This window comes from Phodopus roborovskii, unplaced genomic scaffold (genome assembly GCF_943737965.1).
Source record: "Phodopus roborovskii unplaced genomic scaffold, PHOROB, whole genome shotgun sequence".
NCBI lineage: Eukaryota > Metazoa > Chordata > Mammalia > Rodentia > Cricetidae > Phodopus > Phodopus roborovskii.
Window position 1 is genome coordinate 5434827 of NW_026126598.1, and position 22780 is coordinate 5457606.

At 45.0% G+C, this 22780-nt stretch overlaps 1 protein-coding gene across 1 annotated transcript in view; it reads left to right on the top strand.

The window, feature by feature from the left end:
* The window catches only part of Crcp (CGRP receptor component), a 30140-nt gene extending 15517 nt beyond the window's left edge, over positions 1–14623 (top strand). Inside the window, exons 5-6 of the mRNA XM_051205095.1 lie at positions 5649–5706; positions 14319–14623. Of these exons, the coding sequence (XP_051061052.1) occupies positions 5649–5706; positions 14319–14468 (208 nt within the window). The 3' untranslated portion in view covers positions 14469–14623. The remainder of the gene's footprint in view (positions 1–5648; positions 5707–14318) is intronic.
* The last annotated feature ends 8157 nt before the right edge of the window (positions 14624–22780 follow it).

Here is a 22780-nt window from a genome sequence, read left to right on the forward strand (position 1 = left end):
CTTATCGGCTAGCTCTGTCTTAATTATTAACCCATTTTTATTAACCTATTTCCACGTGGTCTTATCTTACCGGAGAGAGGGGCTGGCGTTCTTCTCTCTCCGTCCTCCATCTTGGATCTCCTCTCTCCTCCTTGTCTCCTAGTCCCGTCTATCTTGCTTTCCTGTTGGCCAACAGTGCTTTATTCATTAACCAGTATGAGAAACATGTTTACAGAATGACATCTCCCATCAACCATGTGGGTGCTGGGAATCAAACCAACATCCTCTGTAAACAGAGAAGCCAGAGCTCTTACCTGCTGAGCCATCTCTTCAGCCCTTTAAAATTATTTTTAATTATGTGAATATATGTGTGTATGGCTCTGTATGTGGATAAGTTCAGCTAAGTGCAGATGCCTGAGGATGGCAGAAGCTTGGGATCCACTGTAGCTGAGTTATAGTTGGTTGTGAGTGATAGGAACTGAACTCAGGTCCTCTGCAAGAGCAGTATACGCTCTCCACCACCGACCCATTCCCTCTAGCCCCTCGTGACAGAAATCTAGGTGGTTGATTTTTCAAGTCATTTCCCAAGTGTTTGTCTGAGCTCTCTGGATATAGTGCCTGCATCTTTTCCATGGTGGAGAAACTTGCTTAACATGGCTAAAGCTCTGGGTTCCATCACCAGTGCTGCCAAAAGAAAGAAAAGAAAAAGAGACAAGGGGTTGGAGAAAGGGAGGAAGAGAGAGAGAAAGAAACCTATAAAATAGGAATCGCTTTGCAAATTGGTTCAAAATTGGTTGAATCTACACACTTCAATAGAGAATTAACTGGCTCCCTTTTCCAATTTGCCATCTTCAAACTAATCATTTATTAAGTCTCCTGTGACCTTTTAAATCTTTACCTCTTGGTTCTGTGACTGCCTGGGCAAAAGCCCCTGGCAGTGTTGTGCATTGGCCAGTAGAGGGATCCAGCAAGCTTCTTGGTCTGTGGCTGGCTTCTGCCTCTTGGCCTGCATGATTGGTGAAGGGGCTGCTTGCCAAATAAGACAGTGACCAACCTTGCTAGCCAGTGCATTTTAAGACAGGAACCATGTTTAAAACCGTGTTTAATATGTTCTTTAAATCTTACATTTGATTTTGAAGTCACCTTCCGTTTGGCTCAGGGGAGGGATCCAAACATTAGTTTGCTTAGGTATCTTCATCACTGGTGTCCTTGAGGGTAGACTAGGAACTGAATTTTGTTTGCCTTTGTAGACTTCATCAGCACAATAGAACAGTTGGAATTCAACTCCAAGTCAGGTCGGCACTGTGTGTTATGTAATTTTTAATTTAGTGTGTTACCCCAGTCTCCACCAAAATGGATTCTTTAATATTTTTAGATTTAGCCTGAGTTTTATTTTTTTAGTGCCTAACTAGTAGCCCCTGCTTCTATCCTGAGATCACCCTTGTGAGGCACACAGTTGTGTGGAGGAACACTTGCCCCCAGGCAGGCTCAGTTAGGTCTGTAGTAATGCTGCCATCTTCTCTTCTGCGCACATTACTCCAGTATTGACACCATACTTTTGGGATGTGGACTTCAGAGCAGCAGAGCTCAAGTGTAGATGATGGGTTATCAGCTTCCCCAGTGGTCTTAGCTGGTGTGCTCTCAGAACATAAACTCCTGCTCCTTGTCTCCTCAGAATTGCACAACTTCTACCAGAAGTGGAGGCTTCCCTAGCTCTTCTTTTAGCTCGCCTTTCAGATTACATTTGTATTATGCCAACTCTGTCACTCTCAGTGCTGTGATGGAGGGGACATAGTGGAGAGGCACGGAAGTGTCAGTTTTAGGGTACTGTTTGTTTATTAGAGGTAAAGCAAGTCTCTTTATATGAGATAAAGCAAGTCTCCAGATTCGGGTGAGGAATACCATTTGCTAGGCAAGATGTGGAATTGGGAATTGGTCTGAGGTTTTTCTGTGTCATATCTACAGTTTGGTTGGGTCATTTAGTGGAAGTGGAGCCATATGAAGATAAGTTGCTGAAGAACAGAGTCCTTAGCGTTCTTGGTGAACTAGAGAAATTCAAATTGATACCAAATCCTTTGGCAGAACCGTGGCTGAAAAGAGGGGCCAGTGATTAAGAGCACTAGCTGAGGACTTGGGTTTAGTTCCCAGCATCCAGAGGGTCCAGCACCTTCTGTCCTTCCTGGGAATGGCATGTGTGTGTTTATGTGTATTGCCTGGCATCCATGGAGGGCAAAAGAGGTTATCAGATCCTGTGAAATAGGAGTTATAGAAAGTTGTTGGCCTTCACATGGGTGCTAGGAACCAAACTTGGGTCCTCTGTGAGAGTTTTTAGTTACTGAGCCATCTTTCCCATCACAAGATTTCAGACTTTGAAGAGGCATTTGCTATAAGAGGAAATCATGTTGACAACTTGAAGGGCTCAGGATGGAGCTGTTGTCCAGTAATCAAGAGGGTGGAGAGATTTAAAATAATGGCGAAGGAAGGCACAAACACCTTCAATGAAACATAAGCAAAAGAAACAGGGAACTGAGTGTTGGCAGCAGGTAAGAAGTGAGGGGTGGCTCCTGAATTCTGACCTTAGGCTCTTCAAGATGAGGGGTACAAGGAGGAGCTAGTTTGTTGGAAAGAGCAATCACGATTGCATCAGATGTGTTGATTTTGAAGCATCTGCTATGTCTACATGCAGATGTGTGGGAGGCAGTTGGCTACAAAGGTCTGGAGTTCAGCTCACATAGCTTGGAATTAAGAATTTCTCCAGCAAAACTGTAGTAGCTTTTGAGATTGTGCATTTTGTATAAGGAAATCAATAAGAGGCTTGGAGGGGAAAAGTTGACAATGTGGAATACTAGGCCCAAGCCAAGGAAGAGGCCCCTGAAAGACAGGGAGAAGGAATAGTCAGAAAGAGAGTGGGCAGACCAGGAGAGTGACAGCCTGGGGACCATGGGGGTAGGTTTCTGAAGGAAGCAGTGGTTGGGCATATACCAGGATGCCTTGGTTTAGGCAGTGCTGACAATGGAACCCAGGGCTCTGTGTATGCCAGGTAAGAGGCCTAGCAACTGAGCTGCATCCCCAGCCCTGCTTCCCTCAGCTTTGCTCAGAAAATTCTCCGGGCTCGCTCAATGCAAAGCCTCCCTTTTTCTCTTTCCCTCCCTCCTCTCCCTGTGTTTTTTTCATCTTTTTTCTCCCTCCTCCTCCCTTCCCATCCTGCTGGGGATTGAACACAAGACCTCCTGCTTATGAGGTCAGCACTCCACTACTGTGAAGTCTCATTTGTTGAATTGATGATTGGTAAATGTTCTAGGGTATTCCGAGGAATAGAACCTGACCACGTGTGCCATAATGGTACCCGAAGCTTTGGAGAAGCGGTTGTGGGGCAGTTGCCATGGTGAATGTTTCTACCAGAAGCGTATGGCTAATGTGAGCTGTGGTGGCTAAGTCCCTATCTTGACTATTGCAAACCTTGGACAGGTTATTTCCTATCTCAGGGTTAGTGTTTCCTGTTTGGAAGACAAATGGAAGACAGGCAGGAAGTGGTAGTAGCGGCCACTTCTGGGATGAGATTGTTACCACTCATAACCCTCATGCGCTGTAAATGCTATTCTGACCTGAGGCTTGGAGCGGTACTTAACTCAGACTGCTTCTCAAACACCTGCCTAAGGCAACTGTGGCTTTTCATCTTTATCCAGAGCATCTTTAAACTCCATTGTGTTGAACAGAACTAAAGGATGAGTGTGGAGCTCCAGAGTCAGCCCCAGAAAGAAATGCAGAACTGTATCACCTATGTGGGGATGGCGACGGTGGAGTCATTCTGTCCCCTTGAAGTCCTGTCACTGGAGCTGGAGAGCTGGAGAGATGGTTCAGTAGTTAACAGCACTTGCTGCCCCTGCAGAGAACTTGATGCCTGGTTCCCAGCACTCAGCACAGAGGCCCATAACTATAACTCCAGTTCATGGGGTCTGATGCCCTCTTCTAGTCTCCATATGTGGGCACACAATGTACATGGACACAAATGCTCATACATATGAAATATAATTAATCTTTGAAGTCCTGTCACCGTTTAACCTCTTCAACAGTGGGCTGTGTATCTCTTGTGACAGATGATAATTGCTATTGGACATTGTGACTTATAATTCTTATGGGAGGTGGAGGCAGGAAGATCAAGCATTAAAGTCATCCTTGGCCTCATACCAAGTTTCAGGTCAGATGGTAATTACTGTCTTCAGCTATCACTTACATTTCTTATTGAAATTTACAACTAGCCCAGGCTGGCTCAAATTTGATATCCTGTTTCAGCCTCCCCAGGTCTGAGATAATAGGCCTGGCTTTTTTTTTATTTACTAAGATAATTCAAATGTGAGTAACATTATAGTGTTACTTTTCTCCTTGCTGTGCAAAATGCTGGACAAAAGCCATTTGAGGGAGAAAGGGTATGGTCCATCGTGGTGGATAAAGCATAGCAGTAGGAGAGGGAGGAGGCTGGTCACAGAGATGGATGCTGGTGCTCAGCTCACTTTCTCCTTTTTATTCAGTCACACGCAGCCCTAGTGGGTTGGTGCCATTCACATTTAGGATGTATCACACCACCCCGGTTAATTCAGTCTAGAAACTATCTCCTAGACATGTCCAGAGGTTTGTTTCTATGATGTTGACAATCCCTATCAGTCATCACACACTGTAATCTTAGCATCTGAGACATTGAAGGATCAGGAGTTCAAGGTCATCCTTAGTTAGATAGCAAGTTCAAGACCAGCCTGTCATAAATAAAAATGAGATGCCTCAGTGGGTAAGGTATTTGCTGCCAGGCCTGAACACCGGAGTTTGATTCCTATAATCCACATGGCAGAAAGAGAAACAAATGCAAGTTATCCTCTGGCCTCCACCTGTGTGCTCTGGCATTCACACACATGCACACACACTAAATAAACGTTTAACAATTCTTTTTAAAAGAAATCTAAACAAAACAAATCTGAGCAATATATAATATTACTCTCAAAACAGAATTCTTGGCCATTTCTAGGCAGTGACTAACTAATGAAGCTGATTTTGTTTATTGTTTTCTTTAAACTGAATTAAGAAAATACTTTCTCATTTCCCAGAGAAAATTTGTGTAGCAAATATGGGGAGTTGTTTTGTATTTTTTATTTTTGAGACAGGATCTTATTTTGTAGAGCAGGCTGGCCTCTGACTCACAGAGATCTCCCTACTCTGTCTCACAAGTGCTGGCATCAGAGGTTTGTGCCACCATGCACGGCAAGTATTGTTTTTTTTAAGACGTGCTTTGAATTGTCTTACTTGTCATGTGGGCATGAATGTGCGTGTGCCTTAGTGCAGGGTGTGGGGATGAGAGAACAACTCTTGCAAATCAATTTCCTTTTGAAGACTCCAGGGATGGCGCTCCTGTCATGAGGTCTGTCTGCAGGGAATGGGTCATCCCTCAAACCTCACCTCTGCTACTGCTCCCTTAGGAAACACGGTGCCTGTGTACCCTGTAGGATGTTGGCACATGGACCACTGAGTAGAGGTCTGGTGTCTCTTTCTCTCCTTATTGTTTCTTATTAAATGGCCATGTGGCAGGGATTCTGTAGTTCTTTCCTGACAGTAACTTGATCAAGACCCAAGGTCCTTCAGGGCATGAGAGTTTTAAGCAGTTCATGTTTTTCTTTTGACAGAGCAGAGAAGCTTCAGCTGCTAAACCACAGGCCAATGACCGCTGTTGAGATCCAGCTGGTGAGTGGGGGAGGGTCTCTGGACTCAAGGGATTTCTTTGTGGGCCTGAGATACAGAAAGGCTGAGAAAGAACAAGTCAGAGACTGCACACCATCCCGTGCCGTAAGTGAAAGGAGAAACTGGACCGGAGGCCTCACCAATTGGTCCTAGTTAGTGTGGGCTTGAGAGTGGGAAGCTGGAAATTTAATTCCTTCCATGGGTTTGGCAGCCCCGTGTCCTCTGCTGTTCTAGGCCCTTCTGGCCATGGCTTGCCTGTAGGAGTTAGAGCCAACCAGATGTTGCATAAAAACATTAGATTCAGAGTGTGCCACCCCCCCCTCCAACTCCCGACTGTTCCACCTCTTTCTTCCCCATGTTGTCTTCCTCTCCTGCCCTCTGGCCAGTCTCTTAGCAGAAGCTCTCGTTCTGGCTGATGCTCAGTTGTCCCCACTTTCTGTTGCTTCCATGTCTGCTTGTTTTCTCTCCCTACACATAGCATTAACTCACCCCTTCAGTTATTTCATCCTCCCTGCTTCTCCAGCCATGCGTGATCACACCTGGCTTACAGATCACTTTCTAAAACCGTGAATGCGGTCTCGTTTCCCTGCATAAAAGTATCCAGTGCAGCCTAGGAATTTGTAAAGTCCAAATTGCAGTCACAGTGTAGGGCTTCAGCAATGGTGGATGAAGATTAGAACAGGCGTGGTCTAAGGGGGGAAGGGAAGGTCCGTGGGAGGCTCCTCTCACGTGCAGTGTGGCAGGTGCTTCCTATTACATGAGGCAGCGCATCAGTTAGCTGTGAAAGTTAAGCCGGTCCTGTCACCACCAGGCAAACTTTGGTTTTGAGAGTTAGTGAAATAGATTCTAAAGTTTGCCTGTGATCCCCCTGTTGTGGAGGCAGGAGTAGAGGATGAGAGTTTGAGGTCAGGCCAGGTCACATAATGCATTCCTGTCTTGAAAAATACATGTAATAAAAAACAAAATCAAGAACAGAAGAAGTAGACAGGTCTTTGTAAAACTTACAAAGTATGAACGACAATGACCTAAGAACCTCTATGCTCTTCAGAATTTATTTAAAACTTTTCAAAGTTTATAAAGTAGTTAATTTTTGACTAAAACTTTCATTGTCTTCCTAGAGTTGTGTCTGTCCTTCCAAATGTACCCAAAATTAAATTATAAACATTCCTTCCATTCTGGAGAGCTTCCTGGGGGCCTTGGCCTTCATGCTAAACAGAGGTCCCCATCTGTGTGTGCTCATTGTTGTAGATGTTAGACAGGTTCAGCTTACAGGACAGGGAAAGATCAAGAGATCAATCCCTGTCCCTTGGGTTAAGGATCACATGTTGGGTCTCCTCCAACTTTAATCCGCACCATATGCTGTTCGTGGCCAAGTGACAGATGGAGAGGCGAGATGAGAATTAGCATGGCCCTATCCTGAGCCTGTGGAAAGCTCCAGGCTGCTTCTTGAGAGAGCTAATACTGAGTGCTTTGACCATGCTAGACATGGTCCAAGGGCTTTCTCCAACAAGCTGAAGACCCCAAGATACCAATAGACTGAGTCAGTCCAGGTTAAAGTCCTCAGAATCAAGGCAGCTGATGTTTTAACATAGTCTGAGGCCACAGGGTTTGAGAGTTTAGGGTTACTGCTGTGTCTGAAGCCTAAAGGCCAGAGATCCTGAGCTGGGGTGTCCCAGGACACAAGTGAAATGTCCTGCTTCAGGGGAGACAGTTGGGATAAGAATGGTACTGTCATGCTGGGTGGTGGTGGCACACACCTTTAATCCCAGCACTTGGGGGCAGAGGCAGGCGGTCTCTGAGTTCCAGGACAGGCTCCAAAGAAACCCTGTCTTGGGGGTAAATGGTACTGTCTTGGCCCCAGCAACTGTGATGGTGCTCCCCTGCATTGCTAGTAGATATTCTGCACCAAGTCCCTTAGCTCACACACAGGCTTCCAGAGACACTTCACACGCGCACCCAGAACCTTCCCAGCTGACCACATATGCTTTTAGTACAGTCAAGTTGGTTCTTAGAATCACCCATTACACCTGGTGAGGTTAGCGTGGCGTTCCCTCAGGTGTTTCTTTTCTACAAACTCCTTTTTCCTGCAGCTAGACCACTTTCTAGTCAGCTTTTCTTCCCACCCCAGAATTGGCTGCAAAAGAGAGCAAGACATTTATCAGGGCTTAGAGCAGTGTCCTGTCTGCAAGAGAACGTGAAGAATGAGGGTTTCACAGAGGTTAGAAAACAAAGGACTTAATGTTTCCCTGCAGTAACTACAGCTGCGTCTTCTCCTCAGACCCAGAAAGGGGCTGCACACCCATGCTTGCTAGAATTCAGTGCCTGGGCTGGGGTGTGTTGTGGTCCTTGGGTGACTGTCCACTGACTGAGAGGCTCTGTGAGGAAGTGGGCCTGCTGTGTGACTCCAGCTTGCTCTGCTGTGGTCCATTTGAACAGCCTAGAAGCCCTCTGAAGGTGGGTCAGCGAACCCTGTGAATTCACAGGTCCTTGTCCTGCACAGCCTTTCTACTGTGCCCATTAAGCCCCAGAGCTTACTAAACAGCCCCCCAGGCCCACATTGATGCTCACTGTAGGCATTGCTTTAACTTAGTCAGAGAAAGGTGACGTTTCAGAGGCAGAGTGGACTGCTGGGCAAATAGCTGGAAGTCATGGCTGACTTGTCCAAGATGAATTCAGCATTTAATATTGGACTTTATTCCCAGGGTATCGAATTTAAGGTTCAAGTTTCAACACAGAACGATTCATATTGTACATATACTGTAACATGTAGATTAAAAGTAGTTGTATATTGTGTTTTTGGTAAAATCTTGCTTTTTTTTTTTTTTTTTTTTTTTTTTTTTTAATTTTCTTCAGCCTGTCAAATGAGATCAGAAGTAGAAGTTTTCACCTAGGTGGAGAGCAGTTTTTGTCAAGCCTTACCTCAGGAAGTATCGTGTTGTGTTTGTGCTCAGAAAGGTTCTGATTCTAAGGTGGTCCTGTGGAAGAAATGGCTCAGTGGGTAAAGTGCTTGCCCCCACAAGCTTGACAACCCCAGTTCAAATCCTCCAAACTCACATAAATCTGCTTGTGTAGTGTAAGCATCTGTTAATCCTAGGGCTCCTCTAGGGAGATGGGTAGCAGAGAGAGGAGACTCCCTGGAAACAGACCCACTATCCTGGCATGCATGAGCCAGGCAGCTGATGTTTTAATATAGTCTGGAAACAACAAAAAGTGAGCCTGACTCAAACTAGGTGGAAAGTGAGGACTGTACCCAAGGTTGTTCTCTCTTTCTCTTCTTTCTTTCTCTCTCTCTCCCTCCCTCTCTCCCTCCCCCCCCCACACAGATGAAAAACAAAGCTTTAAAATTGTTGTCAGTATTAAGGCATTTGATTTCTGATATCAGCCTTTGGCCTGTTAGGTTTGGGTCATGTGAGGAAAGCCGTGTGCTAGGGCTGGCAGCTTGCAGTGGGGAGCGGCCTCTTCTGGAGTGTTTGGCAGCCTCCAGGGATTAAGAGAGCTTTGTGTATGCAGAGATTTGTCATTTACTAAGAGGTGCCTGCCTGCTAGCACTTGAGATTTTACATTTTCATTTGCTTTTACATTGTGAACAACTTGGCCCACTGGTATTAGGGAACATTGAGCTGGAGCCTTGAATTCCTTATTTGGGCTATTCTCCTGTGCTGGGGAGGAGAGGTGAGGCAGGATGTAGTTGCCACTCACTTAATGGTCCAAGGGGAGTAGGTAAGCTTTCAGTTTCTTCCTGTGCCTGAGAACTGGGCTTGTTACCTTTAAAACCACCTTCCCTGAGGATTTAGTTCTGGTAAAGGTTTCTGTTGTTCCCAAAGTTGGTAGACTCGGAGAGCTGTTGCCCTTTTGCTAAGTGCAATACCTGGTGACTCCTGATTGGCATTGCAGCTGCCAGACCAGAGACGATGGAGGGCAACAGCCCTGGCTCTAAGGTAAAAAGGAAGGCCTCAGAGGGTCCCCTCCACCCCCACCCACCCGACTCCAGAGTTTCCATACTGCTGTACAGCATCAGTGAGAGGCTGTGTTACTGTGGAAGGGGTTGGTGCTGAGCTTAAAGACCTGGGCTCTGCTTACTGAGGTGCAGACAGAGCTGGGCCTCACATCCCTCATCTGTCATTATCTTGGCTTCAGGTTTCAGGGCTCTGGACCTGACTGCCTCCCGAAGTCAGTGTGATTGCAGCACGCGCCCTCCTATGGTAGGGCCCTTCATAGATGCTTCCGCAGGTGTTTAATTGGCCGTGTTTGCCAGTTATTCCTCAGCTCAGTTTTTCCTTTGAACTAAATAATCGGTCAGGTATTTCCCTCCAACTCCCCTTCCTCTTTGGGGGCATACTGTGTTGGGTTACTGCCATTAGTTTTGTATGTCTGATCTTAAAAAATAATGTGGTTTTTTGAGGTAAGGTCTTATGGAGTCTAGGTTGGCCTCAAACTCAATATGTAACTGAGGCTGAACTTATCTGGAATTCCTGATCATCCTGTCCCTACCTCCCAAATACTGGCAATAAAGGCCTGTGTCAACATAACTCTCTAAAAATGCATTTTTAAAGAATCAGGTTTTTTTTTATTTTTTTATTTTTTTACAACATTCCATGAAGTATGTATTGATCATATTCTTCCCCGACTCCTCTCAGATGCTTCCCATTTCCCTACCCTCCCAACTTCATGTTCTCTCTCTCTCAAAGGAAAAAAAACCCACAGCCACACAAAAATCAAAATAAAAAAAGCACCAATAAAACGAAAATTACCAAACAAAAAGCATAAAAACGGTGGAGTCTGTTTTATGTTGGGTCTCCTCCTGGGCATGGGGCCTGCCCTGGAGTGTGTGATTGATATGCCTAGTGTCAGTCACTCCACTGGAGAAAATGGATCCCTTTTCCTGCAGGTTTCGGCGATTAATAGCCTCTTGGTTAGAAGTTGGACCTTGTGTCTACCTTCCCTTCTCTGTGATGGGCTACATTTGTGCGGGTCTTGCATGTGCTGTCATCATCTCTCTGAGTTCTTATGTGTATCATCCTTGCGGTGTCTTGAAGACTCTGGCTTTGGTGTCATCAACACCTCTGGCTCTTGGAAACTTTCCACCTCCTCTTCAGCAGAGATCCCAGATCCTTGACAGGAGGGGTTTGATCTCATTTAGAGTTGAGTGCTCCAAACTCTCAATGGCTGCACACTGGAGTCCAGTTGTGGGCCTCTGTGTTAATTCCTATCTACTGCAAGAAGCAGCTGAGTGATGTACTGATCTATGGGTATAGCAATATGTCATTGGGAGTCACTTTATTGCTATATTACTTTAGCGGAGTAATCGTTGTAGGTTTCCCCCTAGGATCCATGATTGTCTGGTCAGGTTCCTGCCACTTTAGCAGTGTCACGTGGGCTCCATCTTATAGAGTGGTTCTTAAGTCCAATCAAAAGACGGTTGGTTGTTCCCATAACATTTGTTCTATTATGGTACCAGTATATCTTGCAGATAGGCTCACAGCTGGGTGGTTATTGATGACTATTTTCCTTCTCTAATAGTGTGCATAGTATCTTCTAATACCATAAATGTGAATCAGTAGGGGTGAAGCTTCTAGTTGGGTACCACCTCTGTTTCTCCATCCTTGATGAAATAAGTGAGTGATATCTTCAGCAATAGGGCCCGACTCTCAGGTTGTGGAGGGTACCCAATAGCTTTGGCAGTAGCCTGTGATTTGGGGGGCAGGATTCTTTGGGACCCTTCTGGCCAATGACTTATCAAGTTGTAATTTATTCCTGGCATGGGGAGTTTACTTAGCTGGGAATTTCTTTCATATATATATACACACACACACATATGTATATGTATGTGTGTGTATATGTATGTATGTATATACACACATTTATTTTAGGAAGCTTCTAATAGGCTTTCATGTAGATTTACGAAGTTAATTGTCCCTCCTCAGATTCCTTCTATGGTATTCCTGTCCTTTCATCCCCATTTAACCCGCCTATTCTAGTTTCTTTTTTATCTCTCTTTATTGTTTTGTTTTTGGTTTTTGAGACAGTTTGTCTACATGGCCCCTGCTGTCCTGGAACTCACTATATAGACCGGGCTGGCCTGAAACTCATAGAGATCTGCCTGCCTCTGCTTTCTGAGTGTCAGTATTAAAGGTGTGCACCACCGAGCCAGGCCCTTTATCTCTTTAGGACACTGTATTCCATTTCTCTTTCCTTGGAAGATCTAGCTCTTCCTTCCCCAGGTTACCTACTTGCTACCTAGCCTCTAAATAAAACACACATACTAAAGCTTAAAGGCTGACATGCACATATAAGAGAAAACATTCAGTGTTTGTCTTATTCAGGATGATCATTTCTAGCTGCATCCATTTATCTGCAGATTTCATTTTTCTTAACAGGGAAACAATACTACATTGTATAAGTATATCCCGTTTTCATTATCTATTCATCAATCAGTTGATGGGCATCTAAGCTATTTCCAGTTTCTCAATTCATGACTAGAGCAGCAGTGAACATGGATGAGCAGGTATCTCTATAGTAGGATGTAGAGTTTTTTGGTATATGTTCAGGAGTGCTATAGCTGGATCATGAGGTAGATTGATTTTAGCTTTTTGAGGAACTTCCACACTGATTTCCATAGTAGCTGTACCATTTTGCACTTCCATCAGCAATGGACAAGTGTTTCTCTTTCCCTGCATCCTCGCCAGCATCTGTTGTCATTTGTTTTCTTGACCTTGGGTCTTCTGACTGAGGTAAGGTGGAAGCTCAAGCAGTTTTAGTTTGGATTTCCCTGATGACTGAGAATGTTGAACAACCTGTCACTGCATAAGCCCTGCCTGGTGGTATGCACCAAATAATCTCAGCACTTTGGAGGTGACAGCTACAAAGTCAGAAATTCAAGGTTATCCTTGACTACATGGCAAGTTGGAGACCAGCTTGGGCTACTTGAGACCTCATCTAAATAAGTAAAAAAGACCTTTAGAAAATGGTTTGCTGTAAACACTCCCTACCCAAAAGTAGCCTCTAGCTATAGGAACAATTTGGCTGGAAAGAAGGTGTTCTGCGTACCTGCAGTGTGCTCTTGGGTGTATCCTGTGACATCTTTAAATCAACAATACTGCTTTTAAAGTATTTTTATGAGGACAGAGAGTTCAGAGCACTTGTTGCTCTTCCAGAGGACCCAGGTTCATTTCCCAGCACCCATGTGGCTCACAATCATCTTTAACTCCAGTTTTAAGGGATCTGATATGCTCTTTGGGTCTTAGCAAGCATCAGGCACACACGTGGTGCACATGCAGGCAAAGTGCTCATACACGTAAAAATAAAAATAAATTTAAAATCTTAAAAGATTTAGCATTTTTATTTATGCTCATGTGTGTGCCTGTGTCTTATGTGTATGCCCGTGTGTGGATGTATGTGGGTGCCTGCAGAGGCCAGAGGAGGGTGTGTGATTCCTTGGAGCTGGAGTTGCAGGTAGTTATGAGCTGCCATGTCGCTGCTGGGAACTGAACTCAGGTCCTCAGCAACAGCAGCCGTTGCTTTTAACGGCCGAGCCATCGTCTCCTCAGCTTCTCTTTTCCTCCTACTCATCAGACTCCTGTTGTGCCTTCTCTGGAGAGCAGTGGTTGTGTTAGCTTTCCTCTCACTTAAGCAAAATAGTTGAGATTATCATGAGATTATCCAAGTACACATGGTCCTGTTGCTTTAGGCCTGTGACAATGACATGCCATAAACTGCTCTCCTTGAAGAACCCAAAGGCAAATAGAAAAGGCCAGGGTCCTAGCACCCAATGTCCCGACTTTCTTCCTGTGAGCCCCACTAGTAAAGGTTCGTCCATCTCCCCGGAGTGCCACAAGCTGAGGTCCAAACCTTCCATGCACAGCCTTTGAGGGACATTTAGGATCCAAACCACAACGTGGCATGTGCTGCCTGGGTGGCTTCCTACCTGGGTATGCCGGACTAGGAGTCCAGTTCTGCTTCTTGCTAGGATTGCAGTGAGTGTTGAAAGAGATCGTGCTTATAAATTTCTAGTGTGGTTGCAGGCCTGTGCAGAGTACTCAGCAGGGGTAATGAGGACTGTTGGAGGATAGAAACTCTGTGGCACAGGCGAAGTAGCATCGAATAATGGGTGATACCACTCAAGTGACAGAGGTACTTGTGAAATTCAAAAGTTAATCTAGGGCCACATGACCCCTCAAGGGTGAATTTCTGTACATCCAACATATTAGTATGTAGATGTGAATGGAAATAGAATCATTAGAATTTCCCTTCATTTGAAGAAAGGCAAGTTGAACATGGTAGTGGCACACATCTTTATCCAGTACTCAGGAGACAGAAGCAGGCAGATTTCTGTGTGTTAGAGGCCAGCCTGATCTACACATAGTGAGTTTCAGGACAGCCAGGGCTATCTTGTCTCCAAAACAGAAAGAGCAGGGTGAGGGGAGATAAAGACAGACAGACACTCAGCTTCACAGATGAATTTTATGTGTTTGCTTTTGAGCTGGCTTCATCCTGCTGTGGATCCTAGATGAAGACCGGGTGGGCTCAGGACCAGGTCCTGGGCTGGCACTGTGAATTGCATGGTGGGCAGGCTTACTTGTACACCCCTGCCCTGACAGGCTTTCTTTCCCTTGTAGATGGTAGAAGAGAGTGAAGAGCGGCTCACGGAGGAGCAGATTGAAGCCCTTCTGCATACTGTCACTAGCATTCTGCCTGCAGGCCCAGAGGATGAACAGAGTAAAAGCAGCATCCGAGATGTGGTGATGGAGGAAGAAGACCCAGCATAGATGCACACAGCTGGCCAGGGTGTTCGTGAAGTTCCAAGTCCCAGCAGCCATTCCCTGGATGTTCACAAGACTGTTTATTTGGTTTTATTCCCCCCTCCCAATATGTCTGATCTCAGGGTTGGTTGGGAAAATCACAAAAATAAGATAAAAAGAAATCCTTGTGCCATGGGCTCCAAGAAAGGCAGAGAGCTGAAGGTGAGGGGATGTGGTGCAGCCCTCTGGGGTAGAAAGACTAATGTGGCCTGCGCCATGTGGTGGCAGGCGCTTTGATGGCTGTGTTGTATGTGATGGCTGCAGCTGCTAGCGGAGAGGAGCTATTGGAATGGGCTCCCAAAGCTGCACACATCTGCTCCAGGGGAATGACCTGGAGCTTAGCTCCTCTAGAGGAATGTCCTCAGCAGAAGCAGGAGGTGAGAAAAGAAGATTAAGAGCAACCTCCAGTTTGAGCCAAGCCTGAATTACATAACATAGTAGGGAACCACATATGAACATACCTAACATGCATACATGCCACACCCATACAAAAATTTAGTCCATTTTCTGTTGCTAAAAATAATTCTATAGCCTTGGTAAGGCACAAGGAAAAGAGACTTATTTTGGCTTGTGGTTCTGGTTGAAGTTAAAGGGCGTCTGAGTATGGTCCTCTTGGGTAGCATAGGCTACCGCCTGATGAAAAGTGAGACACACTTGTTTATTTTAAGTCTCTTATAGCCCAAATTGACCTTGAACTCAGTATGTAGCCCGCTCTGTCATCAGACTTTTGATAATTCTGTCTCAGCCTCCTGAGTGCTGGAAGTGAAAGTGTATGCCACTCACTTGAGAGGCAGAGGCCAGCCTGATCCACATAGCAAGTTCTAGCCAGCCAGAGCTACACAGTGAGACCCTGTCTCATAAAAACAAGAAGAAAAAGGAAAAAGAAAAAAAAAAAAAAAACAAAAAAAACAAAAAACAACCAAACAAAGCTGTGTGCCACCATACCTGGTGTGTGTGTGTGTGTGTGTGTGTGTGTGTGTGTGTGTGTGTGTGTGTGTGTGTGTGTGTGTGTGTTGGGGGGGAGATTAGTTTGTTTTGCTTTTTTGAGACCTTTTTTCATATTTAATAGGAATTTAGTGGGGTAACTATGTAATGGGGAGCTAGTTTCTCCCTAGACACCATAGTCTATCAAATAAAATGTACAGTGCTAGATATAGGTAATCTTTTTTGAGTCCCATAGGTCCCCTCCCCAAAAAAATTATAGGACATTGCCACGGCTCTTGGTTACTAATCAAAACTCAGTGGTATGATCCTTTTGCTAAAGGCACTCTATACTTGGGTGACAAGTCATAAAGCAACCCATTTGGTACTAACCTGGAAACTTCATCCCATTAGTTGAGGGTGTTCTTCCTCCGGAAGTACCAGGTAACTTCAGATGCAGAGATGCCAGTGCCTTCTTTCATCCTCTCTCTCAGTCTTTCTCTTAGGTACTGGTTAAAAAAAATTAATACTGTATGCCAACCTCAGAGGGTGGCTGGAAGCAGACAGTTGTATATTCACTGTCACGTTTAGTTTTTTCTTGGTCTTATTTCCTGCATCTAGGAAAGCATGGAATGTGTCTCTTCTTCAGAGTTATTAAGTAGTGATTCTTCTGCAGGAACATTACCTGCAGTTCTTCCCGAAAACCCACAAGTTATCTTTGTTTCTTTTTTGATGGGGCTGTCGCCTTGTGTATACTTACGTCCAGTCAACATATTGTCACTCCTGTCCTCGGGAGGAAGTCCGGGAGGCAAAGATGCTCTATCAAGTATCTTCATTGCTGGGCCTACAGACACATTCTGTATGGGTTTTTGTCCTTTGGAAGTATGAGGAAGTATGAGGACAAACATTGACTTCCGATCTTCTTAGGAGTTTCCAACCCTATACTCTTCTGGCCAGCTTGATCCGATGTAAGAACCATGATGAAGTTTGATCAAGAAACAGATACTTTCTTGTCCACAGAGATATATTCTCTGTTGTTTAATTTCATTTCTGGGCCTTTAGGTGTTTCTTGGGAACAAAGTTACTGTCCCTGTCCTGTGTTGCAGGCCCAGGAACATAAAAAAAGCCTAGTGAAGACTTCTGTTTGGTATTGCTAGTTTGTTTTGATTTTTTTTTTTTTTTTTTTTTTTTTTTTTTTTTTTTTGAGCTGGGATTTTGTAGACCAGGCTGCTCTTAAACTCAGAGTTCCACTTGCCTCTGCCTCCCAAGTACTGGAATTAAAAGGGTGTACCACCACCTCCTGGCTTTGTTTTGTGTTTTGAGACAGGGTGTCAATGTGTTGCTCTAGCTGGCCTCAAATTCATGGAGATCTACCTCTGAAAGAGGGAACAGCACACCTCTCTCTGGGTGTGCATTTGAGAGTGTTTCTAGAGATAGATCATGAAGACTGAGCTAGGCTTAATAATCCCTTGAGGGACTAGAAGGATTTTTTGGAGCCTGGTAGAAATTCCCATTTCTGGTTGGAGGAGGAAGTAGGTCACAAGGAACATCTAAGGAACACATCACAAACTGTGTTGGCCTGGCCTCTTCCTGTCATTTCTCCTCTTTGCTTCATATTTGTTATCTGCATTTCAACCGCCATGATGTTGACCTCACAATAGGTCAAGAAACACACACAACCCAGCAACTACACATTAACCCCTCTGAAACCTTGAGCCACAATAGATTAACCTTCCCTTAAACTGCTCTAGTCAAGCTTTGGTTACAAAAGGTCTGTAATGTGGTGATTCACATACATTGTCCCCGAGTCACAGATTGGGACCCTGGAGCTGACAGAGAAAAAAAACATGGGCCTGAGGAAACAGCTGGCAGAAATAGGGTGTGCGTACCCCAGGACTATCTGCTCCAATCATAGACCCCACAGACTGGGCTATCAAACCTACTAATCAAGCTTGGTCCGCCCATCCTCCTTCTCTTTTCTTTTTTCTTTTTCTTTTTTTCTTTTTTTATTTTTATTAACTGAGAGTTAAACCTAGCATCTCAGCCATACCAGATAAGTGTTCTGCCACTGAGCCATGGCCCTGGAAACAATGGGGATGGGTCCTAGGTAAAGCTCATCTGCTGAGCCACACTTCTGGCTCCTCACTGGAGGATTCTAGCCACTCTCCCACTGACTGACAATCCCCAGTCCTTCCCGGATGGATTCTAGGCAAGTTGTACTGCTGAACTGCATCCCTTGCCCTCTCTTTGAGACAGGCTCATGATCCTCTTGCTCCAGCCCCCAAGTAAGCTGTTGTCTAAGGCTGTATCACTATACTTGGTTGAGCAATCCCTTTATGATTTTTCTTCTTGGGTTCCTGAGCAAACAGACGAAAGGGGTTGTTTTAGTTTTGGGTTTGTTTGTTGTTTTGGGAGATAGAGGTTTCTCTTTGTAGCCCTGGCTGTCCTGGAACTTGCTCTGTAGATCAGGCTGTCCTCAAACTCACTAAGATCTGCCTGCCTCTGCTGCCCAAGCTGGGATTAAAGGCGTGCGCTGCCACCACTGGCTAGTTAGGATTTCTGTTGCTGTGACCAAACACCATGACCAAAAGCATCTTATACTTCCAGACTGTGACTGAGGAAGTCAGGCAGGAACCGATCAGAGGCCATGGAGGAACACTGCAAAAATGGGCTGGGCCCGCCCATTTCAATTACTAATTAAGGAAATGTAGACTTTCACACAGGCATATTTTATGGAGGTATTTTCTCAGTTGAGGGTCCCTCTTCTACGTGTATATTGAGTTGACAAAATTAGCCAGCACAGGGGCAGGGCAGGCAATCTTAGGGCTGGAGGCTGTGAACTCCTAGGTAGTTATATTCTTTAGTCTGTAGTCAGTGCCTGGATAGAGCTAGAGCTACTCCTGCTTCAAGCTTCATTAGTCACCCACATATCTTTAGTGTTCTGTGTCAGAGTTGGGTTGGGAATTGTGTTCACAGAATCAGGAGCTCCAAATTGTCCTTTTGCAGGGCAGGATGGAGGGACCTAGAAACCTGGGAGATTTGGGGTTAAATATTCCAGTTTTTCCCCAATGAGGGCCTCAGAGGGGAGGACCCAAGCATGCATAGGCAGGGTGGGGTCCTGGGGCAAGGAGCCCACATCCTGAGTCATAGGGGAGCCTGGGAGTCAGCACCAGGGCAAGGCCCTCAATGCCAGAACTACTGAAGGAAAGCCAGAGGCTGACCTGGCATGGTGGAGGTCAGCAGCTGTAGGCAAGATCACAGGGGAGCTGCAGTTAAGCTTGGGCCCAAGGCAAGGTCTCAAGGACTGGGATGGGGGAGGCTGACAGGTCTGCAGATCCCCAGACCTGCTGGCTTGTTCTCAGGGTGGACAATGGCCTAAGCCTGGTGGATTGATTAAGTGCTGGAAGTGCCCAAAACAAGGAAGATTAGCCAAGAGTGGGTGATGCTGGGAGGGAGCACCAGCTAGGGGTGTGCCAGGCTGGGAGGGAGGCATCAGAGATGTCACTCGGGCTTCACAGAATGTGTTCAGCCCTTCAGCTATGGTGAAGCACTTTCTAACAGACCCCTCAAGCCCAGACTCACCTAACTACATGAGGGTTCAGCTTCTCTGCAGTCTCCTCAGTGGGGGATGCTGGATGCTACAGTTCGTGTATGGTTTCTCTGTTGACCCCTACCTCCTCTTTGGAAGAACACTGCCTTCTTCAAGAACCTTACTCCAGACACTTTGTATTTCATGACATTTTGTTTTCCTTTTAAAATATATGGAAACAAATTTATAGAATGTGGCAAAAATAAAAGCAGGTGATTAAAAATAAATGCACGTTTTCCTCGTGTGTATGTGTGCAAGTGCTTGCAAGAGTGTGCAGTAATTGATGTACGCATGTGTGCAAGTGGAAGTCAGAGGACAAACCTTGTTTTTTGTCACATTGTCTCACTGGTCCAGAGCTTACTGCTTAGTCTACTGTCCAGTCTGCCTCTGAAGTTCTGGGGTTACAAATGCATATCACCACATCTGCCTCTTTTTTGACTTTGTAAATTACATTTATTTATTATGTGTGTGGGGATGTCATGGTGTGTATTTGATGATCAGAAGGTCACCCATACCTGAACAGTAGTTTGAGAATAGTCTTGTCTACACAAGACTCTAGCTAAAAAGAAAAAAGGGAAAATTCACTAAATTGTTTTGGTTTTCAAATTGCCTCAGATTTGTTAGTGAGAACCCCTTCAAGATATCATCCCCTGGGTTTTTGTGGCATAACTCTGTCCTTTTTAAAAGTCACTTTGATTGAACCAGATGTTCCCACTGTGTATCTTGCCAGCTGTGGATTAAATTACTTCTTTAAAGTAATTCAAAGGAGCAGTTTAATTTCTATTAGTAGTAAATGGTGTTAAAGACCAAAGTCAGGATGTGGGCACCATTACTACTAAAATGTAATGTAGACTTTTTTTTTCTGCTTAAGATTTAATTTTATTTTTGTGTATGCCTGTGTGTATATGATTGCAGTGCTCATAAAGGCCAGAAGAGGGCATCAGAGCTTTGTAAGCTGGAGTTACTAGTGGTTGTGGGCTACCTGACTTGGTTGCTGGGAACTGCTCACTCACATGCTCTTAAGTGCTGAGCCATCTCTCCAGACCCCTTACACATTTGTTTATTGAGCCAGGGTCTCACTGTTTAGTCCAGGTTGGCTTCAAGATTGTAATCCTCCTGCCTCAACTTTCCAAATCCTGAAATTACACACGTACACTACCACACCTGATCCCCGCATTACATAGATTTATATTTCTTCCCCTAAGAATCCTGGCTTCCAACCATATCAACATATAAACTCAATCCTCTATTCTGCCTAAAAAGTCTCCAAATGGCTTAATACATACCATTAGAAGCAACAGCTATTTAATAAAAGAGTTTAGGGCTAGTGAGATGGCTTGGGATGACCTGGCCCCAGATCTACGTACAGGCAGGAGAGAACCTACTCCCCAGAGTTGTCTTCTGACCTCTACATACCCATGTCATGCTCACCAACACACAACACAGTACTAGTAAATACAATAAGAGTTTAAGGACTGGCAGTAGTGAGCAGGCTGATCTCTGAGTTTGAGGCCAGCCTGGTATATATAGTTTCAGGACAGCCAGAGCTACATAAATGCTCACACACTCACACACACACACACACACACACATACACCAAAAAACAAAAACAAAACAAAAATAAAAACACCAAAAACCAAAACAAACCCAATAGTTTAGGATTTGTTGCTGATTTGTCTTCCTCCTCACTGAGCCCTCTGCCCCCAGCTGAGGGTATAGAGTCAAATACTGTGTTAAATTAGTGGAATTTATTCTTTAGGAAATTTCAGTGTTGCAATGGACCTAATTTGAAATATAATTGGTTTCATTATGTGCAATCTGCCTTCGATTATTTCCATTGTTCCAGATTTATATCTCCTTTTTGTTTAATTTTGAGGCACTATAGCCTAGGTTATTCTAGAACTTGTGTGTGCTATATTCTACAATTCTATTATGTAATTCATTATCTCTACTTAATATCTTCTGGAAGTTATTCCATACCAGTTTGTAGAAATACTCATTTGTGCGTGCACACACTTCTTTTGTTGTTGGTATTATTTTGTTTTTGAGATGGGTTTCACGTGTCCTCAGCTAACCTCAAACTTGCTGTGTAGCTGAGAACTAATATGATTTTTTTTTTGAGACAGAGTTTCTCTGTGTAGCCCTAGCTGTCTTGGAACTCACTCTGTAGACCAGGCTGGTCTCAAACTCACAGAGATTCACCTGCCTCGGCCTCCTGAGTGCTGGCATTAATGCGTATGTGTGCCACTACCTATCTTAACTTGAATTTACCCCCCCCCCCCCCCCCCCCCCGCCTTCACCTCCTGAGTTTAAGATTACAGGCATGTAGGCATGTAACACTACCTGCTTTATATATTGCCAGGAATTGTGGCCTTGTACATGGCAGACAAGCACTTTACTTCCAGCCTCCAAATGATGTATTTGTTACCAAGTCCTTGGTGCCAGTGGTCATGCACGGCACACACTTTAAATACCAAATGTCTGTAACTCCATCTCCTCTGGATATACCACTTTCATCATTCAATCCTGCTTACTGAGTCAGGTAAGACATCTTGACATATAGCAAAACCTCCTGCAGTTAGTTTGCACAGAAAAAGCACTTGTTACTAGGTAATAGGAGACAGAACCACCTGCAACTGAGCCTCCAGGAACAGTGCCCAGGCCGCATTGCAGAGCTGACCTGACGAGGAAACCAGTGTCCTCACCACAGAGGCGTGGTCCTGGCTGTCATCGCACAACTGTACCCATTGCTGTCACCAGCATGGACACCACTGTCCGTATAGAAGTCACCCTCACAGCCATTGCCCATCCTGATGCTGGGTGTACTTTCCTATTACCCTCACTGACAGACATTCCTCATGGAGCCTGTTCCCTTTTTCCCTCCCTTCTCCCTCCTTCTTTCCTCCATTTCTTTTGAGATGGGATCTCATGTCACATAGGCTGGCCTCAAGCTCACAACGTAATCAAAGATTATCTTGAACTCTCGATTCTTCTGTGAGATCTAATTAATGCTTTGGACAGATCCTCCACTGGAATCTCAACCATCCCAATCATAGAATGGTTAGGAGCTCTCCCTTGTGAGAGCTTCTATGACACCACTGGTACTGTTTCACCAAGTCTAGAGTCAGCACAAGAGATCCTCACAAGGTGGGTAGGTTATAGGACATACAAACACGCTGGAGGTCTTTGTCATAAGACCTCAAGCTTAGTCTGTTATTTGGTTTCAAATGTACTCTTCAGTGCTGTGGGTGGATGAAACCTAGGGCTTTGCACATGGTAGGCAAGTGCTCTACCACTGAGCCACACTCCCAACTTCCTAAGTCTTCCCCCCTTTGTAATAGGCAGTTGTGAGCCACCTGGTTCGGGAGCTGGAAACCAAACATGGTTCCTCTGCAAGGGCAGGGTGTGTTTTTTAAGGGCTGAGGTGTCTCTTTGGTCCCCACCTTATCTTTTGAGAGAATATTTATGACTTAAGGGAGAGCTCTCCCAGGCTTCTCTAGACCCTGCTCCCACATCCCTGGGAGTACAAGTGCATTCTGCTGCACCCAGCTTTCTTTGGTATTGCTTTGGGGGCTGTCCTGGAAATGGCTCTGTAGACCAGAATGGCCTTGAACTCACAGAGATCCACCTGCCTCTGCCTCCCGAGTGCTGGGATTAAAGGCGTAAGCCACCAACACTCAGTTACACCCAGCTTTCTTCTCTGTGGTCTGGAGGGTCAAGTTCAAGCCCTCATGCTTTTATGACAAAGTACTGCAGTGACTAAGTCACC